The 20631-nt window shown below is 41.9% G+C and overlaps 1 protein-coding gene across 2 annotated transcripts in view; it reads left to right on the forward strand.

Moving 5' to 3' along the window:
- Window positions 1-11906, forward strand: part of RALGPS2 (Ral GEF with PH domain and SH3 binding motif 2) — a 91521-nt gene extending 79615 nt beyond the window's left edge. For both annotated transcript variants that reach the window (XM_035121306.2, XM_035121307.2), the window contains 4 exons: window positions 3936-4028; window positions 5088-5193; window positions 6829-6920; window positions 8251-11906. In XM_035121306.2, coding sequence (XP_034977197.1) covers window positions 3936-4028; window positions 5088-5193; window positions 6829-6920; window positions 8251-8280 — 321 coding nt within the window. In that variant the 3' untranslated portion in view covers window positions 8281-11906. The remainder of the gene's footprint in view (window positions 1-3935; window positions 4029-5087; window positions 5194-6828; window positions 6921-8250) is intronic.
- Window positions 11907-20631: the final 8725 nt, after the last annotated feature.

Raw genomic sequence — 20631 nt, forward strand, 5'->3', positions numbered from 1 at the left:
GCGGTGCGGCGCGGCGGGAATGGCGAACTCGCGCTCCGCCGGGCTGTGCTCCGCCTCTGCCCACCAGCCCTGCTTCTAGAGTAGGGCAGCTGCCCTAACTTGCCCCGTGGTGGGTACGCCCTTGAGTCAGCTGGTTGAAGGACAGGATAGAAATAAATCAAATGAAATTGTGGCATCACAACTCACAGCCAAGCCAAATGATACCTGGAGCCCCCCCTGTAGATGCTGCCCTGCCCTTGCCACTGCTGCATTCTTGAAGTAGCACAGGGGTGGAAAACCCTTTTTCTAGTTTTGGTCTGCATTCATTTAGAGGTAATCTGCCAGGGATCACATGTGGACATGGCCAGAGTCAAAACTGGGTGAGGTTATATTATCTCTTCCTTCTTTTCCCCTCTCTTTTCTTACTCTCTTGCTCAGGCTTCCTCGACCTTGGCCCTCCAGATGTTTTGAGACTACAATTCCATCATCCCTGACCACTGGTCCTGCTAGCTAGGGATCATGGGAGTTGTAGGCCAAAACATCTGGAGGGCCGAGGTTGAGGAAGCCTGCTCTTTCTCTTTCTCCCTGCCTTAACAGGGAGGATTCCTCTTGCAGGACTCCTGAGCTGTTCACATGCAGAGGGGAGAGCTTTTGATATTAGGCTGAGGGATGCCAACCCCTGTAGTAGTAGTTACTACCACCCTAGGGACCGCCCCCCACTCCATCATGTCCAGTTGTTGCATGTTACAGGTCCTAGGAGAAGCCTCTACCATGGAGAACAACATCTCTGCATTTATTGAATCAGCTCTCATTAATGCCAAAGCTGGCAATAATAAAAAAAATAATAATAAATACAGTGGTGCCTCGCAAGACGAATTTAATTTGTTCCATCGGTCAAATAAAAATTCGTCTTGCGAAGCACCGTTTCCCATAGGAACACATTGAAATTTAATTAATGGGTTCCTATGGGCTCCGGGGGACTGGCGGTGGCAGTGCTTGCTCGCTTGGCTCGGGGAAGACAGGCAGCGGCAGCCCCGGCACCGGCGCACTTCGGCTCCGGGGGACGGAGCCGAAACGTAGCACTGCTTGCCGGGGCTGCCGCCTCCTGTCTTCCCCTTGGCTCGGGGAAGACTCAACAGCAGTGGCACTGAGGCGGCCGATCCCGGGTCGGCCCGAGGGCGAGCGCAGCGCGTGGGGCGAGCAAGAGAAAGCGTGCGGCGCTTGCCCTACGGCCAGCCCGGATCGGCCCCCTCAGCGCTGCAGCCGGCACGCGCTTTCTCCTGCTTGCCCCCCGCGCACTGCGCTCACCCTCAGGCCGGGCCGGCATCGGTTGCTTCAGTGCCGCCGAGGCGAGCGGGAGAAAGTGGGGCTGCCGCCTCTTGTCTTCCCCTTGGCTCGGGGAAGACAGGCGGTGGCAGCCCCGGCACCGCCGCGTTTTGGCTCCGTGTCCCGGTGCCGAAGCGCGGCGAGCGCTGCTTGCCGGGGCTTGCCAAGGCAGGCGATGACAAGCAAGCAGCGCCCACTGCGCTTCGGCTCCGGGCGCTGCTTGAGAGGGCTTGTCGCCGCCTGCTTGGCAAGCCCCGGGAAACCAGCTGTACTGCTGGAAAAAGGCAAAGGAAGATCAGCTGTCAGCTTCCTGTGCTGACAGCTGATCTTCCTTTGCCGCCTTCCCGCATTACATTTTATGGCCGCGCTTTGCAAGACGAAGCGGCAGCCATAGAAAACTTTGTCGAATTGCGAGTCCCTCGCGCAACGCAAAACTCTTTCGTCTTGTGAGTCCCTCGCGCAACGCAAAACTCTTTCGTCTTGCGAGTTTTTAGTTGCGCGAGGCATTCGTCTTGCGAAGTACCACTGTACAGTCATACCTCTGGTTGCCTTCGCTTCATGATGCGGATTTTCGGTTTGCGAACGCAGCAAACCCGGAAGTATATTGTCGCAGGTGCACGCGCAGAAGCGATCTATCGCGCTTCATGCATGTGCAGTAGTGGCACTCTACTTACAGACTTTTTGGGGTGCGAACGGCACCCCGAAACGGATCAGGTTCATAAGTAGGGGTACCACTGTGTAACTGTTTCAGTCATTTTAAATAGAGATGCAAAGGAAAAATCCTTAGTACCGTGTTTCTCCTAAAATAAGACGTGCCTCTAAAATAAGCCATGGCACGATCTTTTAAAGGCAAAAAAATGTAAGACATCCCCCAAAAATAAGACGTGTTGGGGGGTACCGGTACCTACCCGACCCAGCGGGAGCCGGCAAACGCAGCAGCGCGCGCCGAGCCCCGGCAGCGGGCGGCGCGCGAAGCCGCAGGAGCCGGCAGCAGCCGCGCCGCACTGCGTGAAGCCCAGGAACCCAGCAGCGGGTCCTGGGGCTTCGCGCGGCTGAGGCTGCTGCTGCTGGCTCCTGCGGCTTCGCGCGCCACCCGCTGCCGGGTCCCTGGGCTTCATGCGGTGCGGTGCAGCGCGCGAAGCCGCAGGACTCGGCAGGAGCCGGCAGCAGCCGCGCCACGCCACACCGCGTGAAGCCCAGGGACCCAGCAGCGGGCTCAGCGGGCGGCGCACTAAGCCGCAGGAGCCGGCAGCAGCCGGCAGCAGCCTCAGCCGCACCGCGCTGCGTGAAGCCCCAGGACCCAGCAGCGGGCGGCGCACGAAGCTGCAGAAGCCGGCAGGAGCCAGCAGCAGCCTCAGCCGTGCCGCATGAAGCCCTGGGACCCAGCAGCAGGCTCAGCAGGCGGCTCAAGAAAGCCCCGTACCATACTTAACAATGCTGTACCATGCTTAATAAAAAAATAAGACATCCCCCGAAAATAAGCCGCGATGTATTTTTTTAGAGGAAAAATAAATATAAGACGTGTCTTATTTTAGGAGAAACATGGTATTTCAAACAGATTGTAACATGTTGCCATGGAGACTACTGTGACAACCTTTGAAATCACCAAAACATTTATATTTATACTTGCTCTAAACTTAGATAATGAATAGGTTATAATGAATGTTTGTTTTTGTTTGTTTTTTTTTTGCTTAATGAATCTTGCATACCTTTACCTTTTTTTTACTAACATGGTGGTGCTATCTTGTTTAATTTGGGAGGTCAGTATTTGGTTGCATCTGTGTTTCTCAAATTAAGTGCCATATATTCCAGCATATAAGACGACTGGGCGTATAAGACGACCACCAACTTTTCCAGTTAAAATATAGAGTTTGGGATATACTCGCCGTATAAGAAATATGACCCGGTGTATAAGATGACCCCCGACTTTTGAGAAGTTTTCCTGGGTTAAAAAGCAGTCTTATACATAGGAATATACAGTAACAATTTTGTAAGGAAACACATAAGTACATTTTGCTGTTTTACTTGATTAGAACTACATTGTATGGGTTATAACATGACAGTAAAGATAAAAAGGAACTTGCTGGGGGGACTTGCTGAAGATAAGCATGGTGGCTTGTGTTTCCCTCCATAAATCGTGGTGCTTCTGCCAGGCATTAGTGTGGAAACCCGGCTTTTAGAAAGGAAGTTCTCTTCTTTGTGTGTTTGACCCACATCATATTGCTCTCCCTGTTTTCTCATAGTTTTCTCATTCCTAGACTAAGAAATGTGGATTACTGCAAAATGTGGGTTGCTTCCCAAGGGGTCTGTCTTGCTATGCTGATTTGCCCTTGGGGAGACTCACTGCAGCACAGTTTGGAAGTGATCGATTTATATGAAGCATTTGTTTCTGAAACAAATGCCAGACCCATTTTTTTAGTGATCTAGGCTGAAAACTAGAACATCATTTCAATCTATAAGATAGTGTTGTATTTTGTTTTATTTCTTCAAATGTCTTTCTTTTGAAAGTATTGTCCTGCTCAAGTCCTCTTTTAAATGGGCCTGGGCGAAAAAATCTGAAGAAATAAAATGAAAATGAAACTGCCTTAGTCTCTTAAAGGTATTAATCTGATGACTCTTTGCTTTTGCAGGTAGCATCTTGGACAAAATACTGGGCAGCGCTGTCTGGAACTCAGCTTTTCTACTATGCCGCAAAGTCCTTGAAGGCGACAGAAAGAAAACATGTATGCATTGCATTGTACTACATCTCCCATTGATATATGTGATCTTCATCCAGAGGGATAGATAGAATCAAACAGATATTATAGATATTTTAATGCGCAGCATGCATTATCTTAACTACCCTTTCCTGCTCTTTATTCACTGCTAGAGATAATAGTTTAGCTACCTTGCTTTTTCCAGGACAGTACTTTACCCCCCCCCCCCAGCAAGATGAACATTTTTTCTTCCCTCCTTTCACTGGGAATGCTGTGTGTTCTACAACTGCAAACGTTTCCCCTGCTGCTTTTTGGTTAACCATTACTGCTGTCTGGATAGTTGCTGCTCTGCCTACTTTTCTCCCTTAGTTCCCTCTCTTAGCCTCTCCATCTTGATTTTCTGCTGCCAACTCAGCTCAACAGCAGTCTTGAAAAACAATTCCAAACTCTGCAAATCTTCCAACTTGAAATGCTCTGGAAGCAGCCTTCTGAGTTCAGCTGGATCTGTCTTAGTATACAAAAATTGCATACCATGCACAATGTATACTGTAGCTATTAAACAAAGTAAAGCAGCTCTTGTGATAATCTCCAGTCTGATGATTATGCAATGGTACATTTCCTTGGCATTTAAATTTTTCAGATCTCTAAAGCATGGGTACTAAAGTCACACTTATCCTAAAATGTGTACACAAACTGATTTTCTTAAATTGAATCCTGTTCGTCTCTGATTTCAAATGGCCAATAACTTTTATTTGAAGCAGAACATTGTAAGAAAGAAGTCTTCAACTGATCTTCCCCAACTGAAAAGCCAATTCCTATTCCCAATTATGGCATCCTTTCTGCCATCTGTTTTTCACTTGTGTAAAGTCAGAATTCCACATTATGTTTGGATTGGAGTGGCAGACTTTTTAAATGTAACATGTAACATCTCTGTTCAGCTTTTAACATCTATTTTGCATTGATGACATAAAAAGCCAGTGCTGTTTTGTTCTGTGTTGCAGCATTTAGTGCATATCTTGCTGGGTTGTTTGTTTTTTCCTCTTTCCATTAATGTGGTTTTGTTGGTTGTTTCCCGCTTTCCTCCAGTTCAAATCTACACCAAGTAAGACTGTATCTGTTGTGGGATGGATGGTCATGATGGCTGATGACCCAGAACATCCAGATCTCTTCCTGCTCACAGATTCTGAGAAAGGTCAGTGACTGAATATCCTTCGTATGGTTGTGGATACTGGGTGATCTTGGGACAATGGGATTATTGCCTTTTTGCCCCTAATTATGGAAGCAAATGAACCTCAGGAGAATAAAATGCATACAAACACTGGTCAGCAAAAGAAAATGTGTACTATAGAAATATTTTATTGTCTATTTGGACACTTTGAAATGTTTTGAGGGATTTTTTTCATATTTAAAAATGTAGTATCTAACGTTACAGTCCAAGATTGGATTTTAGGGTGGCTTGCAGATAGTTAAGCCATTCAGTAAAAATACCATAGAAGCAGAAACAACCACATTTAATAAATTAGCTCAGAACTGTTCCCAAATATTTGTGTGACTTTTCCAGTCTGCTTTCCAGCGCCTGTTGGCATTGCTAGTTTTAAAGTTAAACTTTATATGAAGTATTTCTTCAGGATAGCACTGTAGCTGAAAAGAATTTAAATTCCAGTTACTAAAACGATTCATGGCTCTCTTATCTCCTCGAGATTAAAATGTCTCAAGGAATTACCTTATTCGAAAACAAAAATCTGTTCCCCTTGCTTTTGGGAAGTAGCAGGAGAAATTCTGACTGCAAGTGATTTGAAAGCTAGAGTTCTTGAGCCTTCCATACTAGTAGTTTCAATGCTGAATCCTGCAACCTTTAACTTGCCTTGTATACCAATGTGATTTATGCTTTAAACTTTTAAAGCCTTGGACAGAACTGGGGTTGTGAGTTTGAGTTCTTCATCATGGAGGACAAGTCAGGGCAGATGTAACAGCTACTGCTTTGCCCATCAAGCTCTCAACCCCCGTATTGTCAGAATCCAGAATGTGCAAAGCTAGACTGGACTGGAATTACCTAATCAGCTCAAGAACTCCTGGTTTGTATGCCAGGAATTTGAGCCTCAGGAGGGCCTTGACTGCTCAGTGGATAGCTTCTCCCTCCTCTTTTGAGTAGAGATCTAACATTTTCAAGGGTTCTATTGCATGAAGTGATTACAGCACTCCTTACTTGGCAGGTAGATATTTTCATTTTTGTGTTCATATCAATTTAAATAAAAATGTCCTGCCTTTCAAGTACCATACACCACTCAGGGCCATGTTTGGTGGGATTCTTTTTAAATAGGTGGTATCTTTCAGATTAAGGGACCCAGGTGGCGCTGTGGTTAAACCACTGAGCCTAGGGCTTGCTGATCAGAAGGTCGGCGATTCGAATCCCTGTGACGGGGTGAGCTCCCATTGCTCGGTCCCAGCTCCTGCCAACCTAGCAGTTCGAAAGCACGACAAAATGCCAATAGATAAATAGGAACCGCTACAGTGGGAAGGTAAACGGCGTTTCCATGTGCTGCTCTGGTTTGCCAGAAGCGGCTTTGTCATGCTGGCCACATGACCTGGAAGCTATACGCCGGCTCCCTCGGCCAATAATGCGAGATGAGCGCACAACCCCAGAGTCGGTCACGACTGGACCTAATGGTCAGGGGTCCCTTTACCTTTACCTATCTTTCAGATTACGATTATACATTAATATGCATTTTTCTATTTCCCATTTCTTGTATTCTTTTATTCATTTTTAAGAGCTTAACTTGAAGTCTGTTATTCATGATAGAAAGTTCTTCCTCTTTTTGTAATTTAGGGAACTCATACAAGTTTCAAGCTGGTAACAGGATGAATGCAATGCTGTGGTTCAAGCATCTGAGTGCTGCCTGCCAAAGCAACAGACAACAGGTGAGGGAATTATGGCCTGCTTTGGCAACTAGCAATGAGTGCTAAATATTAAACAATTCTGTACAAAAGTCAGTCTTCAGTCTTGCGCTGAATAACCATTGTTCAGTTCACATAAAGGTCTCTTCTAATAGCTCCTGGCATTACTGAAGATAGGTAGCTTCATGTATCTCTAATTAGCAGCTTAAAACAATAAGTGCATGTTAAGTGCATGTAAAAATGAGTTCCTGGTCTGCATTTATTTCCCATGGGACACATTTAAATACACAAGCAATGAAAAGTGCAGCATTAGGGCAATGTGTCACATTTCCTCATACAGTCCATGAAATAAATGGTTCCCATTGATTGCATTAGAGGAGGGTTTTTTTCCTTCAAAAAATAAAAAATAATGTCTGCTTTGAGGGCCTTGAGCAAGATTATGAAAACAAAGTTAAAGATTCTAAATGAATCACCATTTTCCAAGGAAAATTAAGAAGTAATTCATAGGAATGGATAGATATATAAATATATATCGTTCATAATTGTCAGATTGCTATATTCAACTTTTTTTCTGATTTTATGCCCTGTGGAACACTCCCTTCCTACCCACTCTTCATGCCCTCCACGATTTATCTTTAAAAGCTCACCATTGTATAACTATTGTGTCATTGAACCCTGATTCCGTTCTGTAGCATGCGATTCTAGAAATCATGCTTTGCTTTATAATAAATAATTATTATTATTATTATTATTATTATTATTATTATTATTATAACAAAATAGAGATTTGTTTATATTTTTCCTCACATGCAAGCCAACTTGTATAGTAGTGGGCAATCTCCAGCTCACAGGCCCATAGAGATGATACCAAAAAGATGAGCTACTTTATGGTTTATCAGGAAGTAGGAATGGAGGCCGATTCACATTTTAATGCAAACCTACCTAATTTGCTTTTCCCAAAACAATACATAGACTTTGAAATTCGTACTTCTCTGAATTTTGTGATGCAGTTATCTAACAAAAATGTGTTTTAAATATATATATTGGGGGAAATATAGATTAAAAGACATCTATTAGTGAAAATAATTTACAAAAATTATATTAGCAGAAAAAGGAGAAATGCACACTTAAAATGCTGGTGAATTTTCATGAGAGCTTTTAAAACTAAACACCACAAACTGATGTGAAAATGTGACAAACTGAATTAAGATTTTAAAAGATGATAAACTGAGCAAAACCAGGATTGACAGATTTCTTCATTCCTAGCAGGAAGCCATTGTTTCCTTTTTGCACTAGAGCTGAGCTATAACCTAGAAATCTAATTTTCTTTACAAAACCATTGCATGTGTTTTAGGTTCCTGCCAACTTGATGACTTTTGAGTGAAAAACTTCTCCAAAACATGAACGAAGATGACACTTTTGAATGCTGTCTATCTGTCTCCTAGTTTGAGGATGGAGGTTCTGGCAGAAGCATGCCCAGCTATACTTCTGTGCCAGAACAAAGATGGTAAACAGAGTTTCAGATCTCTGAAGTACTGATCAAAAAACACTAAGAATTTCAGGGGGTGGAAATGCAAGAGGAACTGCCATGGACCATGTTGCTGCTTAATATTTTCTGAATCAACCTGTGGAAACCACTGCCTTAAAGAATGACAGGAAACCCAACATGAAACACCAAATACTCTCGTGTGTGTGTGTGTGTGTGTGTGTGTGTGTGTGTGTGTGTGTGTGTGAAAGAAAGAAAGAAAGAAAGAAAGAAAGAAAGAAAGAAAGAAAGAAAGAAAGAAACCTCTGGCGGTGCCGTGCTTAAGTTAAATCAGATGTAGCTCATTCGCATTTGTGTTAACTTTGTTATCTTTGAATTTAAAAGTCCACCTTTGTTTCTTTGTAAAAGGAAACCTCGTATTGCTTAAGGGTTGTGTTAATGGGCAGGTTTGCAAGGACACAACTTGTGTGTTCTTGAAGAATGTGCAGTTACTATACTTGTATCCCTCCATATCAGTTCTTTGGGGGCTCGGATTATTGGCATCACTGTTTTATTTGTTTATGCTTAGAATGTGATAAATGTAATATATGCAAGTTTATTCTCTTTTCTCAAAGCACTGTCTTTGTGGAACCTCGTACTGTATATGGGGGTTTTCTTTCTGACAAGTGGCACAACAGCTGAATATTAAAACACCACACCCTCCTTTTTCAGAGTTCTTGGTTGTAAATTTCCTGATAGAAATAGTCTGCAGGATTTTTGTAAAGCAAGCTCTGGGAAATATCATCAGGTCAGAACTGAGCCTTTATTCCTCAGTGTATTTTCAAATGGGTGGCACTCTTTTATTTCCCCAACAATGCATTGGAAAGCTTTTCAACGGGCCTATTTACCGTTTAAAGCCCCATCTTCTGTTGCATTGATAACATTTTGCAAGTGACAGTCTTACTTCACATCTCTTCTTGCAGATTGAGACGCACAATGCCTGTATTTGTAGTTTGGAATTCTGAGTTACACTGAACTCTTCTGTATCAGATATAGAAATCAGATCTCCATAGCAAAAGCTCACAAAATGCAATTCTCAGCATAACCAAGAAAAGTAAGAACTTGACACGAGAGAAAGCATTGATAGAATAAAAATTAAAAGAGTGGATTATTTCCTACATGAAAATTAAATGTATAACTACACTTTTTGACCACATTTGTGGAAAATTATTGCATTTCAAAGATGCGTCTCTCTCTTTTCTCTTCTTTTTTTTGCATGTGGTTCTTTTCTGAAATGCTTTGAGGCTTCTTCAGAACCTTCCGATGATGGTAATCAAATGAAAACAAGGCAAGTAGGAATATACTAGCACTGCAGTCCTAGTTAATAAGAGAAAAGATTGTATTCATTCTGCAGATTATCATGCGTTAGCTCTATGCTTAAGTTTATTCACAGATGAGTAACAATCTTTTTATTTTTATCTGCTTCAGAGTAGAATTTTGCCGACTCATACTTCTAGAGCCCAAATTTTCCAAAGAGCTTCGCCCCTAATTAGTTAGGATAGGGCAGAGACTGGCAGCTATCTGCAGAGGAAAAGAATAATAACGACATGAAAGTTGCTCTGAAGCTGCAAATATAAGTTCATATTTCTAAGTGATTGACGTTTGAATCTGCTCCTTTTTTCTTCCCATAATAATATTAACAGGTTTTGAATATTTGCCCCATGAAGAATGAATGTTCAGTTCTGACCTTGCAATGGTGTTATGTCACTTGCTTTTTCTGTGTCACTTAGTTTACATGTCTCCCACAAAAGCCCATGTTGGGTGTTTCATTAAAAAAAGGAGAGAGAGAGACATCTTCATAGCCAGCAGTATTACTGTACAGAATTTGCACAACTTTCCTTTTTAAAATTACTACATGTTTCTTTTCAGAATAAGCTTTTTTTAAAATAAAAAACAACAACGAAAAACAACTGCAACACAACATTATAAATGTATGTACTTAGTATTATGGAAGATAATCCTGTGGAATTTTTATTTTTTTAAGAGAAAGAGAGAAAACAATTGTGTAGAGACATTGCAGGCTAACCTTATTTGTTCTTCATGTTTTTATGAGTAGAGAGATGCAACTGGGAAACCCGTTTATATGATGCAGGTTTGCAAAAAAAAACAGAGGGCCAATTCACATTACATTTCCCCATGTGGTACTTCATTAGGGTTTTGGCACACTAAATGGGTTTTTGTAAAAAAAATTAAATATTCTGTCCAAATTATAGCACAGTACATCCCTCTTCAATTAGTTTTGAAGTCTTTTAAGGATATGGTTAGCTACAATCTAGACAACCTTTTGTAGTGTTCATGAGACCAGTTCATCACATCAAAATCTACGTTAAATGGAGATTATTGTTTTTCCGACTGCAGCACACACACAACGATCCCACAAATTGACTCAAAACCTAACTGGGTTGACAGCCTTTTCTTATTATGTCCATACAGCAAGTTTCAAAAGATAGGAAAGACAGTAGTAAAAGCTGGCAAACAGTCCTGAATACCTTTTGCCAATGCTTTTAATCCAGCTTCAAATATAATACATTTATATCAATCAAAGCTTTGATTGAAAATGAAACTGCTTTCTCTAGTTTATGAGAATCAGCAGAGAGAGTTGTGACAGTTTCATAGGTTTCAACTAACATGATTCATACATTACATGAACTTAGATTGTTTTAAGATTATGCACAACTACTGAGCCATTCCAGTTCTATGAGGTGGTCAATTTGCCAAAAATAAGCTTTTTACATCTTTTTACATATAGCCACATGTTGCTACACCCCTTCTCCCCGTTCACCAAAATTTTGAGGTAAAAAAAGAGACTTGATTTATAATACAGTATTTCTTTTATTGTTTCTTTTGTAAATGAATAGTCTTTTAAAGATACTATCAGTAGAAATAACTCTTTAATTACTACAGTGTGATTCAAAATGTATTGTGGTAAATCCTGTGATGTAAAATTTCACACTGCAGTGCTATGAATTCCATTAAATTTATTTACTTTGAAACAAATGGCTTTTAAAACAAGGCTCCCATCCAAAAAATATTAAACCAATCTGTGTCTGAATGAAGCATTTCAATTGCTTGTTATCACAAGTAACTTTTAAAAATGTTAAGCTACATTGTGTGAATTTTAACAGTAGCAGGAATTCTTTGTCAAATTTATTTGACAGTGATAAATTGAAAATGCTTCAAGTTTTTCCTATGACCTCAGATACTGGTTGCTAAATATATATATTTTTCTATGTTTTTATTATTCCACCTAAAACCAGTCAAGTAGTCTTAGTATCACGGTGATGTTTTGATTTTAACAAAACGATTCACACTATAGTTCACACTCTCTGAGTTATGTGCCGGTTTTTGTGAGCACTTTGTAAAAATGAAATTGATTGTGCTACAGTAATTTAGTTTACAATTTGGTAAGATGTTTAATAAGATGTTTTGAAATTTCCTACAAGGAATGTTTAATTCAAAAAAGTAAAATTCTCCTGTTAAAATCTTTTTAAAAAAACCTGTATTAAGGTTGAAAACATACAACAAATACAGAATACCTTCCTCCTACTGTGCCTGTTTTTCACACTGCTGATCAACACCTTGATTGGAGAATCTCTATAGCACTCCTTAACTGAATTTATCAAGCTTAAGTTCCAATATATAAATTTTCTTCACTTCCCATGCAATAAACTTTAGGGATCAGCTGTTTCACATGGTGTTTCACTTAGTTTTTCACTCATTCTACCGTCCTGTTCTTGTCCTTCTCATTTGCAATTGGACAGCAGGATGTAAGTTGTTTAATGTCATCAGACTCCTTTCCTGGCATATTTCAGCCAAAAAAATTCCATGTAATGAAACCACAAGTAAAGGACAACTTCACACATGACTTTTTCCTTCATGGAAATTACGTCAATGTACATGAGGAAATGTGTGGGGAAATTGATGCAAGCACTGTACCTGTATCTTGATTTTTTTTCCTACATGGAGACTGTAAGAAAAATGACCCTGAAAGTGCTTGCACAAATAGTTTGCGGGTTACACTTGAACTGTAAATGCCTGTTGCGAATGTTGCTATTAGAGACACACCACCACCAGTTATAAAGACTGATGTAAAGAATATTGTGAAGCAAAACTCATAGTTTACTTGCTAATTTTGAAACACATTCCTATAACCCTGTGTATTAGTCAGGGATACACATATCTTTTTTCAAATGAAGCTCAGTCATGAGGTGATCTTTCCAGTTGCATCTTTTTTCTCATTGTTTAGTACATATTATTCTTTCATTCCTAAGTGTTATTAATCCTGATCTACTTTTCTCACTTGGTATGCTGGCCGCTATGAAAAACACTAAAACTGGTACTAAATAGCCAGTTTTCATTTCCCTGAAAAATTATCCTTTTTTAATAGTTTGCTGTTTGCTCCCTTTCTTCCATTAAAAATGGCTTGTGTCTAAGGTTAAAAGCTGCAATTAAAACGATAAGCAGATACAAAATGTCCCTTCAAAGCAGAATGCCATTTCCTGCCCATCGTTGCATGATGGGCACAACATATCTGCATAAGATGTTTGCCAGTGCCTTAATTACCTGTTTGAAGACCAACTGGGCTAGCCAACCAGCACTATTCCTATGCATTACCCCATTCTTGCAAATTTAGGTTTGTTTTGTTTTTTGAAGGAGCCCCATGTAAGCCTCATTGAAGCTTGAATAGTCAGTATAATAACTCAGTTGTTCTTGCCTTCCTTTTGCTTTGAAGTTCAGTATTAGTATAGTAGTGGACCCGGTGGCTTTGATTCATTCCATTCTCAATTTTTTTGAACAATAGTATACAGCTGATTTGGATGACAATTCAGACTTTTGCTAGGTGGTAAGGTCCTATGGTCTGCTGGGCACTTCAGGGAAGCCAGGCCCAACCCTCCATTGGAGTGAGCCAGCCCTTGAGTCAATTAAAAGAGCAGCTCTGGATATCACAAAATATGGACTTTTAAGCTAGTTCAACCCCATTTATGAACTGAGCATTTCATGATGTTGTGTGTTTGAATTGTCTCTGTCATACTAGCAACCTAAGGTTTTAAGGTAGAGCAGGTCACATCTGAACTCTCGTTACCTAAATATAAATAATCTCTAAAGCATTTCAATATTTTCATTGGATTTTTAGAGTCACCAAATGGCACTCATAAAGAAATCAGAACATGCCCCCCCCCAATTTGGTTTGTTGTATTATTTGAACTCACTCATACAGAAAGCACATTTCCTTTTAAAAAGTATATCAATGTATGGAAGTCATCAGGAAAAAATCCTATGCAAAACTTGGTAAGTAACGTAACACATTTGTCTTTAAGCTTTGATATACTGGGGTTTTGAGAAACAAAATTAAACTTAAGTAAAACTAACTTAATGAATAAATCTGAAGGCTATGTTCATGAAACAATTGTTATTTCTTCAGATATTGAGGAAACTGTTATATTCCCCCCACACCCATGTGAATTGTAACCGAACATATTTTTAAGTCTAAACCTCAGATATGATAGTGCAAGCGGTTGACAGCTGCAGGTTGTGAAAAGTAAATGTTCACATCTAGAAATGGATATTGCAGTATCATAAGAGACTCATTGTGAAAGGTTGTGTGTAGATGAAGGAAGCTACTGTCCATATTGGGATAGTTCTTGAATCTTGGCCTTGTTGAACAACCAAGAAACCAAAAATATTTCTTTTGTGCAATGGAGAAATAAGGAGAAATATATTTTCCGTCCTGATTGTTCAGCAATGTCCAAATTCAATAACCTCTACTATTCCTGGAATCCTGAATTACAAATTAATTTATTGCTTATGCTACTCATAACCTACTACGAGTTAATTTATGGGAGGGGGAGAAAGAAAGAGATGCAAAGACCACGTTATGCAAAACGCAAGCCATTTTTAATGAATGTTCTTCCCTGTTGACCTGAAGCACCATTTTGATTGAGGTTGAATGCACTATGATCTCAATGAGTGATGTGCAGTTTCACTCTTCCTTGTCATTTTTCCTCCTGATTTTTAATACGTGTGTGCGTGCGTGCGTTTTGAATTGCGTGTTTGCATTGGCTGTTTCAACATGGCTACAAGTATGGACTTAAAAATAGAATTTTCCTACTGAAATAAATAACTTAAAATTTCAACCATGTGCATTGTCGTTTTACATATTCACATTTCTATTGCAGCAAGTCTCAAGTGTGGAGCCAGGTTTCTCTAAATGGAGTGACACCTTGGATCAACTGAAATTTGGTGGTAACAAGCTGGCTTTCAGAAGAGTTGAGGCAAAATGGGAATATACGGTACTATTGCCAATAACTGGTTGGTTGGGATGTTAAACAGCATAGCAGAAAAGCATGTAGCATCTGATTAATTTTCTAAAATGTTACAAGTACTAAACTCTCAAGTCTGTTCTAGCTTCCTTCATAATCTTGAAGCAAACTTTAAAAAGCATTATCTTGGAGCACTTATGCAAGATGCCCCAAGCATTTTGAGTTTCTGGGGCAACAAAGTTGGGAGCAGCTAAGAGTACGTACCTTTCAACAGGGCAATCCTCTTCCCTAGGAGAAGCAGCAATCTTTCAGGTATTTCCTCCCCAAGCAATGTTGGGCTTTCATTAACCAAAGCCCACCCTCCAAAATGTTCCCAAACAGCACCAGAGTATTGTACCCTTGTTGCAATATGCTGACTGAGTCAAATCAGTGAAAATATGAATGCTGGATTCTAAGTGACAATTCAACAGACTTGTCACAAACTTTTCACAATGGGAATTTGTTGAAAAGAGCTCTTGGAGATATCGCTGTGATTGACTATGAGCAGCGACTGGCATTTTAATCTCTCAAATCATAAACCCGAGATATATGACAAGGAAAAATCTCTGGGCCCATCAGATTACTGATGGCACAAAATCCCATAGCCAGTTAAGCGTGTTAAGGACATTGAAATCAATTGTATGATTTCCAGAAGATAAAGACATTGATCACATTTGTGGCTTCCCTGTTAAAAACAAGGGAAATCACTGCAAAGCAGTACTGGGAATGTTTTTGAGATCCCACAGTTGCCTGACCCAACACCTCTTGGTCATGTTGTTGTTCAGTTTATTTGGTCTGCTGACAATAAACGATCAAATACAAGTAGTGTCACCAAGACAAACACAGTAAGAAAATAATAAATACATGATATACATGCACACAAATTGAACCTTTTAAAATGAGCATAAAACATGGACCGTTTTGACGACAACGACAGTGAAGATAACAATAAGTTTCAGGAAGTTCTAATATTAGCAATAGGGTGCAATTTGCCAGTGGAGGAGTTCTGATGATGATTTTAGCTAAGGAAAGGAATGGAGAATCTTTTTGGCCCTGTGGGCCAGATCTTTATCTCCCCACCACACCCATGGGCTAACTTTTGACACTTGGGCAGGCCCACTCACCTGTCAGTCATCTGACATCATGTGTCAAGGAGCCATCAGGCAAGTGGGTCATCCACAGGGCAGGGAATGCAATTAGCTTTTATTCACAAAAAGTAACAACAGCAGAGTTACTCAGGGTTATGCGAAGAAGTATGCATGCATCATAGCTGCCAAGTTTTCCCTTTTCTCGCGAGGAAGCCTATTCAGCATAAGGGAAAATCCCTTTAAAAAAGGGATAACTTGGCAGCTATGGCATGCACACGAAAGCTCATACCAAAATAAAAACTTAGTTGGTCTTTAAGGTGCTACTGAAGGATTTTTTTTATTTTTGCTCAGGGTTATACGTTCAATTTGAGATGTTGCTGAAACCGACCACTGGCCCTGCCCTTCGCCTCTAGCCTCTCACTCTGGATCTCTCCCAATCAGACAAAGGCTGTGTCGATTGGGAGGGCTCCTCCTCTGGGCCTGTCTGGGCTGTTGCTCAGCAATTTGCAGGACTCTCCAAGAGGAGGAGGGTGTCAGAGAGGGAGGAGAGCCAGCAGGTCTGAGACTGTCATGTTGCTGGGTAGCAACGGCAATTTCTGGCTCCTCTCTGAGTTTGTGCTCACACTGCAACTCTCAACCTCTAGCCCTGTCCTGGAAGGGCCCCACTTGATCACTCAAACCCCGATTCCAGCACCTCCCAGACTGCTCCCACCACCATGATCCGGGGTCTAAGTCTTTGGTGTCAGTCCCTGACATCATGTCCGGTTATTGATAGGTTTCTGATCTCATCCACCTGTCAAAGCTGATCCAAAGGGGTAGGTTTGCTTTGGCAGCATGTTCCCCATAGGGGATGCGCTGGCAAAAGTAGCACCAGCAGTATTAAACCTTCCTCTCCCCAGCTGCTGAGTAAAGGGTTCAGTTATCCTGGTTGGTCTGCTTCCCCAGCAGGACTGAACCCTCCACTCGGCAGCTGATGAGAATCTAACTAAATAACTAACATATTGTGCTATTAATCTAGTTCACGTCTGCCAGATGTGATTGGGATTTCCATTCCCATACGTGGTATGGGATTTATTTATTTGAATACATGGACACACACACAGAGGATTAAACTGAAAATAGATATATATGTGACATAAAAAGTCATCCTCAATCTTTGCCCCTTCTTATTATACAATCAGTATAATATACAATCAGTTGAACTTACTGAAGGCAAAAAGGTTGAAACTTTTTTTAAAAATAATATTTTGATATTATAACAAAATAATGATATTTTGTTATTTATTCAAGGAGAAGCTGCATTTAAGGTAAGATGAACATATTCTTGAGAACATGGTGACACATGATACTCCATGTCAATGCTTCTGTGCTGTTTCGAATACATTCATTTAGCTCTTGTTAAGAAATTAGGTGGATTAACGTCTGGTGGGATGGGTCTAAAGCTCCTTTCTACCTTATTTCCTTGATAGTACCATATACTTCTAGACTCACTGTTGGTTTTTCTTGAGTTTCGGGTGTTCTTTCAATGAGACAGAACAGAGTTTTCATTATTTCCAAATTATGGAACTTTTTACAATCCTTTAAAGTATTTAATACTGCTAAACAGTAATGTGGAATTAATTTGTCGGGGGTGTTCTGTCCATTTTTTCCAGGGATTTCTTTCCCTCATAAAACCATTCAGTTCAGTTCACCGCAGCAGAGTTTGGTTGTCGGGTTTTCTGACGAGACCTGCTTCCAAAGCATACGCACGGCTTCTGTGCTTGCAGACTGTCTGGGGCACACCTGGGTCACCGCAGTTCAGATGGTGTTGCCATGGAAGCCTGTAACTCTTGCCTGAAACGTGTGTTTTTTGAGAATCTCAGGGGAGGTCTTTTTCACCTGTCTTAACTTCTTTCCACATAACAGCCTTGATTATTTAAATTTGGCATGCTGTTCTCCTTTATGCAATAGATATATTTATCGCTTGCTTATATCCCTTCTGCTATCCCTTCTGCTTAAGGAGCTCAAGGCACTATATCTGAAGGTAGGTGATTATTCTGTCCTTGTGAGGACATTTCATGTTTAGTTAAAATGACTTTGTCAAAACCATTCTATGATGTGGAGATTTGAGCCCAGGTTTCCCACACCCAAGTCCAGCAATTATTGTACTATACTAGACTGACTTCGTTGACTGCAATAGTAGCCAGGGGGAACTAGCCAGGCATAATAAAAATTTAGAATAGCTGAGCAATGGGAGTCCGTGAACTGAAGTGAACCCCAGCCAGGGAAGCATCAAGGCGAATTAAACCGTGGAGTGAATTTGACAGCAGTGTGAGGCCAGGGTGCGCTACTCTGCCCCTCCTCTCCTTGATCTAAACAAAACCCCAGCTTCTAATAACTTACGCATTTGCGTGTGGAGACCCTCTATCCCAGGCCTAGAAATAAATTCAGACATGACTCATATTTTGGCTTAGTTTTTGGCAGAATTTAGGCCACATCTTTATTGATTACAAATCAAGTGAGTGGTTGCATAGGCTCTGGTTCGACTAGCTACCTAGGGTAGCACTGACTACCCAGGGCACACCATGAGTCAACAGCCAGGTACACACCTGGGACGGGGTTACCCGACTGACGCACGCCAGCTGGGCCCTGATTCCCCCACATGTGCCCAGAATACTGGATTAGGGCAACCCCGCTTGGGGGAATGCCAACCATCGGTCCAATGGATTCCTTTAAGAGGAATACCTGAATATATATAGGGTGGTAAGGGATCATACCACCCTATCAGCGTGAACCAGAGCCTATTCGCCAACCTTACAAGTTGTGACGAATTGCTAAGCAGCAGGCGAAACCCAAATGGCAACAGCCAATCAGCCAAGTGGGGAAAATTCCTGCCGTGCCCCTGCAACAATGGCAGACAACGCACGACGGCATAGCAAGGTCAAGCGAAAGCCCTAAAATTAGGGAGCGGTGGGAGGGTGTTCCGATGCAATTCAACCGGAGGAGGATCTCTATATTGAGTGCAGCGCTTTAAATACTTGTCCATCTGACTCTTTGATTGGCAAGCCCTCAGCCCAATTGCACCCCATCAGATGGACCACCAATAGAGTGTTGTGGCTGCTCCAATTGCCCTGGCCCAACACCTAGACCTGGTCTGCTGGGACCTACCGCAACACATGCCCTCTCTTGCAGGGAGTACCCGATTTGGAAAGCCAACAAGGGGTGTACAGTTTCCCCAGTGTTTTGCACTGTCTGCCATATGAACAACTGCCTGCCTGTAAGCTGTGAGGGTGTCCTCGGTGCACTGAGCTCCTGGATCTCTGGGAACAATTTTGTTCCCTTGAGGCCACAATGGCTGGCCAAGAAAGGATCTCAAGGAAGAAATGTTTCACTCGGAGGAAGAGAGAAACAATCCCTTAGAAGGGACCCCTTCCTTGGAGCATGGGCAGCTGTCCTTTCATGCCGATGATACTTCTCTGGAGGGGTGGGAGGTAGAGGGATCCTGGTGGTGGGTGATTCAATCGTTGTTGTTGTTTAGTCGTGTCCGACTCTTCGTGGCCCCATGGACCATAGCACGCCAGGCACTCCTGTCTTCCACTGCCTCCCGCAGTTTGGTCAACTCATGTTAGTGGCTTCGAGAACACTGTCCAAGCACCTCGTCGTCTGTCGTCCCCTTCTCCTTGTGCCCTCCATCTTTCCCAACATCAAGGTCTTTTCCAGGGAGTCTTCTCTTCTCATGAGGTGGCCAAAGTATTGGAGCCTCAGCTTCAGGATCTGTCCTTTCAGTGAGCACTCGGGGCTGATTTCCTTCAAAAGGGATAGGTTTGATCTTCTTGCAGTCCATGGGACTCTCAAGTCTCCTCCAGCACCATAATTCAAAAGCATCAATTCTTCGGCGATCAGCCTTCTTTATGGTCCAGCTCTCACTTCCAAACATCACTACTGTACTGGGAAAACCATAGCTTTTAACTATACGGACCTTTGTCGTCAAGGTGATGTGTCTGCTTTTTAAGATGCTTTCTAGGTTTGTCATTGCTTTTCTCCCAAGAAGCAGGCGTCTTTAATTTCGTGACTACTGTCACCATCTGCGGTGATCATGGAACCCAAGAAAGTAAAATCGCTCACTGCCTCCATTTCTTTCCCTTTTATTTGCCAGGAGGTGATGGGACCAGTGGCCATGATCTTAGTTTTTTTGATGTTGAGCTTCAGACCATATTTTGCGCTCTCCTCTTTCACCCTCATTAAAAGGTTCTTTAATTCCTCCTCACTTTCTGCCATCAAGGTTGTGTCATCAGATTCAATCATTAGGATCATAGCAAATTGATGTGTGGTTGGCCTATGGATTGCAGGGTGAGTTGCCTGCCTGGAACCTGCAGCAAAATGTTGTAGTGTGTAGTGTAGTCTGTTTGGTGTTACAGTCAGCCTTCTTTTGATATACTCCTCCGTCCCACCACCTCTCACCTGGTTTTCTATCCCGTCTCCTGCCAACAGCCAGCCTGCATCACATTGCCATGGAACATTATCAGTCCTCAAAGAGCTGCTTTTGCAGGTTCCTTCTCACTTTCAAGGTTTTCCCTAAATATTTTTGTATTTCCCCAGTGCCACCGCCACATCTGCTGATACAGTTACAGCTGATACAGTGCAGTTGGTGCCATTTTGGGTTACGTAAGGATCCACTCTGAACTTCAGGAATAGAATTATCTATGTGCATTCTCATCTCCCTTTGCCACTTACTCATCCACCCCCTCATGCTGTGTCAATACTTACGTAGATTGCGGTCCTTTGCAGAAATGTGTCCTTTTAAATTCTTCATTCTCTCTGTACTATGCAACAATAGGCATGGG

The sequence above is a fragment of the Zootoca vivipara genome, chromosome 7 (genome assembly GCF_963506605.1).
Source record: "Zootoca vivipara chromosome 7, rZooViv1.1, whole genome shotgun sequence".
Taxonomy (NCBI): domain Eukaryota; kingdom Metazoa; phylum Chordata; class Lepidosauria; order Squamata; family Lacertidae; genus Zootoca; species Zootoca vivipara.